General features: G+C 41.5%; 1 protein-coding gene across 3 annotated transcripts in view; it reads left to right on the forward strand.

The window, feature by feature from the left end:
• The window catches only part of LOC141051093 (uncharacterized), a 52,398-nt gene extending 38,651 nt beyond the window's left edge, over positions 1 to 13,747 (forward strand). For all 3 annotated transcript variants that reach the window (XM_073547962.1, XM_073547961.1, XM_073547959.1), the window contains exon 11: positions 12,834 to 13,747. In XM_073547962.1, coding sequence (XP_073404063.1) covers positions 12,834 to 13,111 — 278 coding nt within the window. In that variant the 3' untranslated portion in view covers positions 13,112 to 13,747. The remainder of the gene's footprint in view (positions 1 to 12,833) is intronic.
• The last annotated feature ends 280 nt before the right edge of the window (positions 13,748 to 14,027 follow it).

Consider the following 14,027-nt stretch of genomic DNA (forward strand, 5'->3'; position numbering starts at 1 on the left):
GTGAGAGTCTGATATGTTGTGGTAGAGAGTTCCAGAGTAGGGGTGATGCGCGAGAGAAATCTTGTATGCGATTGTGGGAAGAGGAGATAAGAGGGGAGTAGAGAAGGAGATCTTGTGAGGATCGGAGGTTGCGTGCGGGAAAGTACCGGGAGACGAGGTCACAGATGTATGGAGGAGACAGGTTGTGGATGGCTTTGTATGTCATGGTTAGGGTTTTGTAATGGAGTCTCTGGGCAATTGGGAGCCAGTGAAGGGATTGACAGAGGGGAGAAGCTGGGGAATAGCCGGGGGACAGGTGGATTAGTCGGGCAGCAGAGTTTAGAATAGATTGGAGGGGTGCGAGAGTGTTTGAGGGGAGGCCACAGAGCATGAGGTTGCAGTAGTCAAGGCGAGAGATGATGAGGGCATGGACTAGGGTTTTTGCAGATTCTTGGGTGAGGAATGAACGGATTCGTGAAATATTTTTGAGTTGAAGTCGGCAGGAAGTGGAAAGGGCTTGAATATGTGGTTTGAAGGAGAGATCAGCGTCAAGGATTACTCCGAGGCAGCGAGCTTGTGGGACTGGGGAGAGTGGGCAGTCATTTACTGTAATTGATAGGTTCGTAGGGGGGGTCACGTGAGATGGGGGAAAGATGATGAATTCTGTTTTGTCCATGTTGAGTTTCAGAAATCTAGCGGAGAAGAAGGATGAAATAGTGGACAGACATTGAGGGATTCTGTTTAGTAGGGATGTGATATCTGGTCCAGAGATGTAGATCTGTGTGTCATCAGCGTAAAGATGATACTGAAAGCCATGAGATTCTATGAGCTGTCCCAGGCCAAAGGTGTAAATAGAGAACAGCAGGGGCCCAAGGACTGAACCTTGTGGGACTCCGACAGATAGGGGGCGAGGTGAGGAGGTGGTGTGTGAGTGGGAGACGCTGAATGTCCGGTCTGTTAGGTATGATGAGATCCAGGATAGGGCCAAGTCTGTGATGCCGAGGGATGAGAGGGTCTGTAATAATAGGGAATGGTCCACTGTGTCAAAGGCAGCCGACAGGTCCAGGAGGAGGAGGACAGAGTAGTGTCGCTTGCTCTTGGCGGTTAAGAGGTCATTGGTGACCTTAGTAAGGGCAGTTTCAGTGGAGTGGTGTGACTGGAAGCCAGATTGTAAGCGGTCGAAGAGGGAGCAAGAAGAGAGGTGGGAGGACAGTTCAAGGTAGACATGTTGTTCCAGTAGCTTGGAGGCGTAGGGGAGAAGTGATATAGGGCGATAGCTAGATACAGAGGATGGGTCAAGAGATGGCTTTTTGAGGATAGGTGTGATGGAGGCATGTTTAAAGCTTGAGGGGAAAACACCAGTTGTTAGTGATAGGTTGAAGAGATGGGTTAGGGTTGGGATGAAGACTGTGGTGAGGTTTGGTATGAAGTGGGATGGGATTGGGTCGAGTGCACAGGTGGTGAGATGTGATCTTGATAGTAATTCTGTTAGTGTTGATGATTATGGCATACAGCCAATGAAAAGCCAAAAGTCATTATCTCAGTAAATTAGAATAATTAACACAAAACACCTGCAAAGGCTTCATAAGTGTTTAAAAAGGTCCCTTAGTCTGTTTCAGTAAGCTCCACAATCATGGGGAAGACTGCTGACTTGACAGATGTCCAGAAGGCAGTCATTGACACACCCCACATGGAGGGTAAGCCACAAAAGGTCATTGCTAAAGAAGCTGGCTGATCACAGAGTGCTGTATTCAAGCATATTAATGGAAAGTTGAGTGGAAGGAAAATGTTTTGGTTGAAAAAGGGGCATAAGCAACCGGGATAACCTCAGTCTTGAAAGGATTGCTAAGAAAAGGCCATTCAAAAATTTGGAGGAGATTCTCAAGGAGTGAAGTGCTGCTGGAGTCATTGCTTCAAGGACCATCACACACAGACGTAAACAGGACATGGGCTAAAAGTGTTGCATTCCTTGTGTCAAGCCACTCATGATCAATAGACAACGCCAGAAGCGTCTTACCTGGGCCAAGGAGAAAAAGAACTGGACTGGTTCTCAGTTGTCCAAGCTTTTTTTTTTCAGGTGGAAGTAAATTTTGCATTTCATTTGGAAATCAAGGAGTCTGGAGGAAGAGTGGAGAGGCCACAATCCAAGCTGCTTGAGGTCTAGTATGAAGTTTCCACAATCAGTGATGGTTTGGGGAGCCATTTCATCTGCTGGTGTAGGCCCACTGTGTTTTATCAAGACCAAAGTCAGCATATCCGTCTACCAGGAAATTTTAGAGCACTTCATACTTCCCTCTGCCGACAAGGTTTTTGAAGATGGAAACCTCATTATCCAGCAGAACTTGACACATGTACACACTGGCAAAAGTACCAATACCTGGTTTACAAACAAAAGTACAACTGTGTTTGGCCAGCAAACTTGCCTGACCTTATCCCAATAGATAATCTATGGGGTATTGTCAAGAGGAAGATGAGACACCAGACCCTACAATGCAGATGAGCTGAAGGCTGCTATCAAAGCAACCTGGGCTTCCATAATGCATCAACTGTGCAGGAGGCCAAAAAAAAGGTTGTTCAGCTCACCATTAGATGAATTTCTGTGACATTGGTTGTGGACTCCAGGATGGTGCTCGGAAAAAGCGGCTGTGGTAATCAAACAAAAAAGTTCCAGCAACAGACATCCAAATAGATAGTAGAATAAATGCTAAAACTTCATGTTTATTGCAATGCCTTTAAAAACATGCGGTTAAAATGGTAATTCCTGAGGATCACGCGTTTTGAACAAAAGTGTCCTTAATCATAACCATGTCTGTGGTCAGTACAAAAGCAGAGTTACATAGAAAAGGAGGAAAAGGAAATGAAGTGAGCGATTAATCCTGTAAATGAGACAATTTTACTAATGACACAAAACATTCAAGAGAAATACATACACATAATATCATGGATGTAAAAAGATTAATTCAATAGTAATACATAATATCCGTTCTCTTACTCAATCCAGAAGGGACTCTGCAATTAAACTTGAAAATAACTTGCGCTTCCTTGAAATGCAATGCTTTGTCTCTATCACCGCCTCGATCGCTGGTGAGAACTTCCTCTAATGCAGGAACATGGAAAAAGTCTAAACAACCTTTATGGACAGACAAGAAATGGTGAGAAGCTCCTGACCACCTTCTTGTTGTAACATTTGTGGCATCATATATATGCTCTGCAATTCTCGTCCTGAGAGATTGCGTAGTGCGCCCGACATATTGAAGATCGCACCGTGTGCATGTGATAACAGAAACCACATAGGTTGTGCTGCAATTAATAAACGTGCGGTTCTTATGTGTATATGGAGCAGCTGTGGCTGTAATTTCATGTGAATTATCCATATACATAAGCCACACCAGCGTTTACCGCATTTGTATGACCAGACAGAGATAACCAGTTGTGTTTTGCTTTAACCTTTTGCCTCCATGTGTGATCAGAAGGTGACATCAGGTCACCGATAGTAATTCTTCTCCTGGATACAAAATTTTCTCCTTTTTCTAGCAGCTTCTTCAAGGTGTCATCAGCATGTAACACAGGAAGGTATTTTTTAATCACATCAGTAACTTGATGAAAATCGTTGCTGTATGTAGTTGAAAAGGTTAAATTAGGCAGATTATTTGGTGCTGTTTTTTTGCTGTAAATATTCTTCTCTACTTTTACTATCGGCCTTAATCTTTGCCTTTTCTACCACATTAGTTGAATAGCCACGTTTTTTACATCTGTGGTCAATAACAGCGCACTCCTTCAGAAAACCCTCTCTGTTAGTACAGCACCTTTTGGCTCGAATCTATTCTCCTGTCGGAACATTGTTCCCAACATGCCTGGGATGACCGCTGTGGGCAATATGGAGTTCCCAGCAGGAGGGTTACGGAATAAGGAGCAATCAATTTTACCAGGTATAATTGACCCATTGAGGTTGATGTCCAAATACAGAATCAACTTTTTTCATATTGGAAGTTGAAAAAAATATTAAATGGATTATTATTGATGTATTGGACAAAATCATAGCAAAAGCATTCATGATATTTAACACATGTTTAGGATCCTGGACAAAACTGGGGGAGCATCGCGTCAAAGGTCGAAGTCTCTCATCAACCCATTCACATAAATGTTCTGACAAAGAGTCATTACCCGAAACAATCGGTCGCATTGGGGGTGGGAATACCCCTTTATGTAGCTTAGGCAGTGCATGAAAAAGAGGTACTCTGGGTTTAAGAGAGCTGAAAAATTCAACTTGTTTCCTGTCCAAAATACCTAGATGTTCCCCTTCATGTTTACCAGTGATCGAGGCGGTGATAGAGATAAAGCATTGCATTTCAAGGAAGCGCAAGTTATTTTCAAGTTTAATTGCAGAGTCCCTTCTGGATTGAGTAAGAGAACGGATATGATGTATTACTATTGAATTAATCTTTTTACATCCATGATATTATGTGTATGTATTTCTCTTGAATGTTTTGTGTCATTAGTAGAATTGTCTCATTTACAGGATTAATCGCTCACTTCATTTCCTTTTCCTCCTTTTCTGTGTAACTCTGCTTTTGTACTGACCACAGACATGGTTATGATTAAGGACACTTTTGCTCGAAACGCGTAATCCTCAGGAATTACCATTTTAACAGCATGTTTTTAACCCCTTTCCTACATTGGACGTAATATTCCGTCCATGTGACCTGGGACCTAAGTCCCAAGGAAGGAATATTACGTCACAGGCGATCAGCGACGCTCATGGGGGGAGCACAGCTGATCGCGGCCGGGTGTCAGCTGATTATCACAGCTGACACCCGGCACTATGTGTCGGTCACGGACTGCCCCCCGGCACGTTACCCCCTGGCACACTACGATCAAACACGATCGCAGTGTACCGGGGGTTTAGGGAAGCATCGGCAGGGAGGGGGCGCCCTCTGTGCTTTCCTGAGACCCCCGCAGCAGCGCAGTGTGCTGAGTCTGCTGAAAGTAGGCAGGAGGAAGCCTGCAGCAGCGCCTGTCAGATCGCCGATCTGACACAGCGCTGTTCTAAGTGTCAGATCGCCGATCTGACAAAAGACAGTGATGTCCCACCTGGGACAATGTAATAAATTAAAAAAAAAAAGTGTAAAAATAATTTTTAAAAAATCACAAAATAAATTAAGAAAAAAAAATATTCCCTAATAAATTCTTTTTTTTCTAAAATAAAAAAAACAAACAATAAAAGTACACATATTTAGTATTGCTGCGTCCGTAACGTTCCGCCCTACAAAACTATCCCACTAGTTAACCCCTTTAGTGAACCCCTTAAAAAAAAAAAAAAGAATGCTTTATTATCATACCGCTGAACAAAAAGTGCAATAACGCGCGATCAAAAAGATGGATATGAATAAACATGGTACCACTGAAAATGTCATCTTGTCCCGCATAAAACAAGCCGCCATACAGCATCAGTAGCGAAAAAAATAAAAAAGTTATAGCTCGCAGAATAAAGCCTTGCAAAAATAATTTTTTTATATAAAATTTTTATTGCATAAAAGCGACAAAACGTAAAAAACGACATAAATGAGGTATCGCTGTAACCGTACTGACCCGAAGAATAAAAGCACCTTATCAATTTTACTGCACGCGGAACGGTGTAAATGCACCTCCCCCCCCCCCCCCCCCCAAAAGAAATTCATGAAATGCTGGTTTTTGTTCAATCTGCGTCCCAAAAATCGAAATAAAAAGTGATCAAAAAATGTCACATGTCCGAAAATAGTACCAATAAAAACGTCAACTCGTCCCGCGAAAAATAAGACCTCACATGACTCGGTGGTTCAAAATACGGAAAAATTATAGCTCTCAAAATGTGGTGATGCAAAAAATATTTTTACAATAAAAAGCGTCTTTTAGCGTGTGACAGCTGCCAAACATAAAAACCCGCCATAAATAGTAAATCAAACCCCCCGTTATCACCCCCTTAGTTAGGGAAAAATAATAAAATTACAAAAATGTATTTATTTCCATTTTCCCATTAGGGTTAGGGCTAGGGCTTGGGTTATGGCTAGGGTTAGGTCTAGGGCTGAGATTAGGGTTAGGGGTGTGTTGGGGTTAGGGTTGGAGTTAGAATTGGGGGTTTCCACTGTTTTGGCACATTGGGGGCTTTCCAAATGCAACATGGCGTTTGATCTCAATTCCAGCCAAAAAAGTCAAATGGCGCTGCTTCCCTTCCGAGCTCTGCCATGCGCCTAAATAGTGGTCTACCTCCACATATGGGGTATCAACGTACTCAGGACAAATTGCACAATAACTTTTGGGGTCCTGTTTCTCATGGGAAAATAAAAATTGTGCATGAAAAGATCATTTTTGTGGAAAAAAATATGATTTTTTAATTGTACGGCTGTACGTTATAAACTTCTGTGAATCCCCTGGGGGTTCAAAGTTCTCACCACACATCTAGATAAGTTCCTTGGGGGGGGTCTAGTTTCCAAAATGGGGTCACTTGTGGGGGTTTCCACTGTTTAGGTACATCAGGGGCTCTCCAAACGTGACATGGCGTCCGATCTGAATTCCAGCCAATTTTGCATTGAAAAAATCAAACGGCGCTCCTTCCCTTCTGAGCTCTGCCATGAGCCGAAACAGTGGTTCCCCCCCCCCCCCACATATCAGGTATCAGCGTACTCAGGACAAACTGCACAATAACTTTTGCAGTCCAATTTCTCCTGTTACCCTTGGTAAAATAAAAAAATTGAACCTGAAGTATTTTTTTTGTGAAAAAAAAGTTAAATGTTCATTTTTTTTTTTTAAATATTCAAAAATCCTGTGACGCACCTGAAGGGTTAATAAACTTCTTGAATGTGGTTTTGAGCACCTCAAGGTGTGCAGTTTTTAGAATGGTGTCACTTTTGTTTATTTTCAATCATATAGACCCCTCAAAGTGGCTTCAAATGTGATGTGGTCCGTAAAAATAAAATGGTGTTGTAAAAATGAGAAATTGCTGGTCAATTTTTAACCCTTATAACTTCCTAACACAAAAAAAATTTTGGTTCCCAAATTGTGCTGATGTAAAGTAAACATGTGGGAAATGTTACTTATTACGTTTTTTGAGTGCCGTATCTCTGTGATTTAAGAGCATAAAAATTCAAAGTTGGAAAATTGAGAAATTTTCGCCAAATTTCCATTTTTTTTTTTTTATTTTTTTTTAAATAAACTTTTAAAATTTTACCACTGACATGAAGTACAATATGTCACGAGAAAACAATGTCATAATCACCGCGATCCATGGAAGCGTTCCAGAGTTATTACCTCATAAAGGGACAGTGGTCAGAATTGTAAAAATTGGCCCGGGAGTTAACGTGCAAACCACCCTTGGGAGTAAAGGGGTTAAAGGCATTGCAATAAACATGAAGTTTTAACGTTTATTCTATAATCTATTTGGATGTCTGTTGCTGGAACCTTTTTGTTTGGTTTCAGTAGGCCAACATTTCAGAGTTTAATATCATTTTTCAAGCTGGTGTTATAAAGTATTCTAATTTACTGAGATAATGACTTTCGGGTTTTCATTGGCTGTAAGCCATAATCATCAACACTAACAGAAATAAACACGTGACATAGATCACTCTGTGTAATGACACTATATAATGAGTTTCACTTTCTGTACTGAAGAATGAAATAAATTAACTTTTTTATGATATTCTAATTTTGTGAGAAGCACTTCTATATGGATCAATATCCATTAATATGATTTATCACAATAATGCATATATAGAATAATAATCACTATTAGATCTCTCAGGATTGAAGCATTAGAATCAAATACAGACCAGTGTAGCAGTATAGGCACTAATGGATCCCTAGGTGAAATAAATAATTGCAGTCAGCTATACAGTCATGGTCAAAAGTGTTGGCACCCTTGGAATTGCTCCAGAAAATGACATATTTATCCCATAAAATTATCACAATCTTTCATGTTTTGTTATACACATGTTTATTTCCTTTGTGTATATTAGAACAACACAAAAAAAACAAGAAAAAAAGGCAAATTGGACATCATTTTCACACAATACCTCAAAAAATGAGCCTGACAAAACTGTTGACACCTTTACAAAATTGTGGATTTTGGGGTTGTTTTACTGTCTCTGGCACTGGGTGCCCTGACTGTGTGCAAGGCATCATGAAATCTGAAGATTACCAGAGGATTTTGGGTTGCAGTGTGGTGCCCGGTGTCAGAAAGCTGGGTTTGCGTTCTAGGTTATTAGTTTTCTAGCAGGACAATGACCCGAAACATACTGCAAGAAGCATCCAGGAATGGATGGAAACTAATCGATGGAGAGTTCTGAAGTGGCAAGCAATGAGTCTGGATTGAAATCCCATTGAACACCTGTGGACCAACAATTTTGTCCGGCCCATTTTTGTGGTTGTACGTAATGTCCATTTTGCCTTTTTTTCTCTATTTTTGTTGTGTTGTTTCAATAATCACAAAGGCTGATTTCACACTTGCGTTGGGCAGAGCTGCGGAGTGCTGAGTACTACCTCTGTTAAGCACCTCTCACTGCCTCACCTCTTCCATTCAGCTCCGCCTACGTTGGCATGCGTCCTGCGTACCTATATTTAACATTGGGTACGCAGGCCATGCGATTGTATGCGGATGCCTCCGCATGCATCATTTTGACACCGCGCCAACCGCAACAAAATACATCATGTTGTGTTCGACGCAGTTTAGTGCAGCGTCAAAACGACGTATGCGGAGGCATCCACATACATTAGCATGGCCTGCGTACCCAATGTTAAAGATTGGTACGCAGGACGCATGCTGACGTAGGCAGAGCTGAATGGAAGAGGTGTGGCAGTGGGCGGGGCTTAACGGAGGACGTACGCAGTCCTCTGCCGCTCTACCCAACGCAAGTGTGAAATCAGCCGAAGGAAATAAACATATCTATAGGATACTGACTGTAGATCCATATGATAACCTCACAGTATACCACACCAAAGCCAATTGAATGTCCAAATAAGTAAAAAATATCAAGAAAACGCTAAAATAGCAACTCCAAAAGCCCTAATCATGTGTAAGTAAAGTAATAAAACACATAAATGAAAAATAGATGTAATATCACAATAAGAAAAATATAAATTCTAAATGTAAAGAGTAAAAGAAAGCGCTGATCTGATTCCCTATCATGAGCCTATAACAGCCGCAGATGGATCTGTGATCCACCTCGTGGCCGGCATTCATAGGAGATCGTGACTTCTCCTATCCATAGCAGGGCTGAAGCCCTGCCATGTGTAGCACAGGCGATCGGATGAACACAGCTTAAAGTCTCCTAAGAGAAATATTGAAGCTAGTAAAAAGATACAAAAAAAAAACCGAAAAAAAATGCATATTTGATATCACTACTTTTGGAATTGTCTGCTCTATCAAAACACACTGCTCAAAAAAATAAAGGGATCACTCAAATAATACATCCTAGATCTGAATGACTGAAATATTCTCATTGAATACTTTGTTCTGTACAAAGTTGAATGTGCTGACAACAAAATCACACAAAAATCATCAATGGAAATCAAATTCATTAACCAATGGAGGCCTGGATTTGGAGTCACACACAAAATTAAAATTGAATGTAATGTCCTTAAAACAAGTCAAAATGAGGTTCAGTATTGTGTATGGCCTCCACATGCCTGTATGACCTCCCTACAACACCTGGGCATGCTCCTGATGAGATTGCGGATGGTCTCCTGAGGGATCTCCTCACAGACCTGGACTAAAGCATCCGCCAACTCCTGGACAGTCTGTGGTGCAACATGACGTTGGTGGATGAAGCGAGACATGATGTGCTCAATTGGATTCAGGTCTGGGGAATGGGTGGGACAGTCCATAGCTTTAATGCCTTCATCTTGCAGGAACTGCTGACACACTCCAGCCACATGAGGTCTGGCATTGTCCTGCATTAGGAGGAACCCAGAGCCAACCGCACCAGCATATGGTCTCACAAGGGGTCTGAGGATCTCACCTCGGTAGCTAATGGCAGTCAGGCTACTTCTGGCGAGCACATGGAGGGCTGTGCGGCCCTCCAAAGAAATGCCCCCCCACACAATTATTGACTCACTGCCAAACTGGTCATGCTGAAGGATGTTGCAGGCAGCAGATCACTCTCCACGGCGTCTTCAGACTCACATCTGTCACATGTGCTCCGTGTGAACCTGCTTTCATCTGTGAAGAGCACAGGGCGCCAGTGGCAAATTTGCCAATACTGGTGTTCTGTGGCAAGTGGGAAGATTCCTGCACGGTGTTAGACTGTGAGCACAACCCCCATCTGTGGACGTCGGGCCCTCAAACCATCCTCATGGAGTTGGTTTCTAACCGTTTGTGCAGACGCATGCACATTTGTGGCCTGCTGGAGGTCATTTTGCAGGGCTCTGGCAGTGCTCCTCCTGTTCCTCCTTACACAAAAGCGGAGGTAGCGGTCCTGCTCCTGGGTTGTTGCCCTCCTATGGCCACCTCACATCTCCAGCTGTACTGGCCTGTCTCCTGGTAGCGCCTCTGGACACTATTCTGACAGGCACAGCAAACCTTATTGCCACAGCTCGCATAGATGTGCCATCCTGGATGAGCTGCACTACCTGAGCCACTTGTGTGGGTTGTAGAGTCCGTCTCATGCTACCACGAGTGTGAAAGCACAACCAACATTCAGAAGTGACAAAAACATCAGCCAGAAAGCATTGGTACTGAGTTGTGGTCTGTGGTCCCCACCAGAAGAACCACTCCTTTATTGAGGGTGTCTTGATAATTGCCAATAATTTCCATCTGTTGTCTATTCCATTTGCACAACAGCATGTGAAATTGATTGTCAATCAGTGTTGCATCCTAAGTGGACAGTTTGATTTCACAGAAGTTTGATCTACTTGGAGTTATATTCTGTTGATTAAGTGTTCCCTTTATTTTTTTGAGCAGTGTATGAAGTAAATGAATCCAATCGGTAAATGGCCTAATGAAAAAATAAATTGAAATGCCTGAATTGCGGTTTTTTGGCCACTGCAAAATTGCAATAACAGGCAATAAAAACACTGTATCTACCCCAAAATGGTATCAATAAAAACATCAACTCAGGGAGCCGAAAATAAGCCCTCACACAAGCACCAAATCCCCCAAAAAATGGAACCGCTAGGGGTCTCAGAAAATGGTCACATAAGCTAATTTTATTTCACCACTTAATTAAAAAGAACCCATACATGTTTGGTATTTACGTACTCAGACTGACCTAAGTAATCATGTTGCCAGGTCAGTTTTAGCATTTAGTGAACATGGTAAATAGAAAACACAAAACAGAAATGTGGAATTGCACTTTATTTTTGCAATTTTACCACATTTAGAATTTTTTTGCCTGTTTTCCAGTACAATATATTAAAAAAATTGTTTTATTCAAAACTACAACTCGTTCTGCAAAAAACAAGCTCTCACATGGTTATATTGACAAAAAAACTAATATATGTCTCTGGGAAGAAAGGAAGAAAAAATGCAATTGCAAAAAATGGAAAATCACAAGGTCATGAAGGGGTTAAAAAAAAGTTCTTAAGAGCATAAGAAACCCACTCCAAGTCACTCACCTATTCTTAAAAATAAAGGAATTTTTATAAGTTAGCATATTTGTTATTCCCATCATAGCATAGATTCACACAACCACTTTTTTCATTACAAAGTTTTGAATTTTTATACGCCACTAAGCCACCGGCTTATCAAGGTGCAGAACAAGATGGCAATGGAGACTAGAATAGAGGTCTGTCCTCTTCAGCGATGATTCCAACGATAGCGAGAGATTGGTCTGGAGACTATGATGACCGAGCAGTGAGGAAGCCTTAACGAGGGAATGTCACGCTGGTCCTACTCCCATGATTATACTGTGTGGTGACATAATGTACGGTATCCGGACCCCTATAATCTTTATTCCAAGTACACTAATAGCTCGGCGTTGCAGTGATCTGGCCAGTTCTCCAAAGTATCTCAGGAGATGTTTTCCTACACACACAACCACCCCAGGCTGCATATTGCTTGTGGTACTGTGAGCTGCCTGCGTGGTCTAAACGTGCTCCCATGTTCTGCAGCGTCTCCTGACTTCTCTGCCATTGAGCATTTCTGAGACATCATTGGTTGGCAATTGCAAATTGAGCTGCCAGCAGTAGATCTTGAGGATTTTCTGGCCCATGTGCATTCAGTGCGGCAGAACATTCCTCATACGACCATTAATAACCTCATTGATATCAACCATAGCATGTAAGCGCATATTTATACAAGCCACTCATACTCGATACAGAAAAGATAGAGATGTTTTGAAAATTTTGTTTCCATTTTTTATCTTTTCCAAATTACTACCATTTATTTCTATCCTGTGATTTCCATAACTTCACAACTTTTCTTTCTGGGTGCTACAATTTCAATATTGAGGAGTGTGGTAAGTCTGGCATATTGTGAGTCCACCGCAGATAGTATTTTTTAAAGCCAAATGCAGCGATAGACATATTTTATTTGAAAGGCAACAACCCCTTCAATGGTATTGGTCAGTTCTGCCATGATCATGTTTACCAGCAAGGTTGTGCAAATTGTGGAAAGCCGATGATGGCCGAAATAGACAGTGGATCCAAGGAATATCTGGTAGACAGGCATGCAGGTACTCCCTAGGAAACAGGAATTAGTCGCTGACTGGCATTTTACAGTTTATGAAGTTAACAAGTAATCCAGGTCATGCAGAGTAGTGAGGCAGATGGATGTATAAGCATTGGATGAGGCAAGAAGCAGTTCAGGAGCAACCCAAGATCAATTTTTAGCATTGATTCATTCCATGTCTGTTGAAAAATTAATATACATTTAATTTTTTTGGCAGCTAACTGGACCGTGATCTCGGAGAATTACCAGAAATTTTCACATTTTAAAGAGCATCCCATTACACCAGACATACCTCTCGTCCTTCTTAATAAAAAGAAAAATAACAAAAGGGTTCATGAACATCCAAGAGCACATACAAGAAAGAAGCCATTTTCATGTTCGGAATGTGGGAGATGTTTTGTAACGAAATCTGACCTTACTATACATCAGAGAATTCACACAGTAGAAAAGACATTTTCATGCATAAAGTGTGGGAAATGTTTTACAAAGAAATGACAACTTCTTAGACATCACAGATGTCATACAGTGGAGAAACCATTTATATGTTCAGAATGTGGAAAATGTTATAAACGGAAAACAAGTCTTGCTCGACATCTGAAAATTCACACGGGAGAAGCCACTTTCATGTTTAGAATGTGGGAAATGCTGCTCTTCAAAATCTGATCTTGCTAATCATAAGATAATTCACACAAAGGAGCAACCATTTTCATGTTCAGTCTGGAAAATGTTTTCAACAGAAAAAAACTCTTACTAGACATCTGAAAAATCACACAGGGGAGAAGCCATTTTTGTGATCAGAATGTGGGAAATGTTTTACAAACACACGAAATCTAGTTACACTGGAGAAGTTACAAAGGGTAGAAGTAATTTTCATTTTCAGAATGTGGGGAAAAGTTTCTTACATATTTATTTTATTACTCAGAAATCACACGGGCAGGTAGACATTTTCTTTTATGGTAAATAATTTACTTGGCAAATTGTATGAGTGACAGTCAATATAAATTCACTTGTCGTCATAGAAGAGAAATGGAAAACAATTTAAATCACTAAATGATGACTAATGTAATCAATTACCAATAAACATCTGTTATCAAAAAGCCAACAATGGAAATAAAAAAACCTATAAACTGATTGGACACTTTATTAAGGTACTGTCACACCTAGGGGCCCGTCACGCATAGCGACTCACCAGCGATCCTGACAACGATATCAACGTGTCAGGATCACTGGTGAGCTGTCAAACAGACTTCACCAGCGATCAGCACAGCGATGCCGAGCGCGCAGCGTCGCTGTGTTCGTTAGTTACCAGCGCGCTGATGTAGGGAGCTGGTAACTAACGTACACATTGGGTATCCAAGGGACTTGCGTCCCTTAGATACCCGATGTGTACGTTAGTTACCAGCTCCCTGCA

This window comes from Dendrobates tinctorius, unplaced genomic scaffold (assembly GCF_039654945.1).
Source record: "Dendrobates tinctorius isolate UK_male_01 unplaced genomic scaffold, ASM3965494v1 ptg000155l, whole genome shotgun sequence".
NCBI classification, from domain to species: domain Eukaryota; kingdom Metazoa; phylum Chordata; class Amphibia; order Anura; family Dendrobatidae; genus Dendrobates; species Dendrobates tinctorius.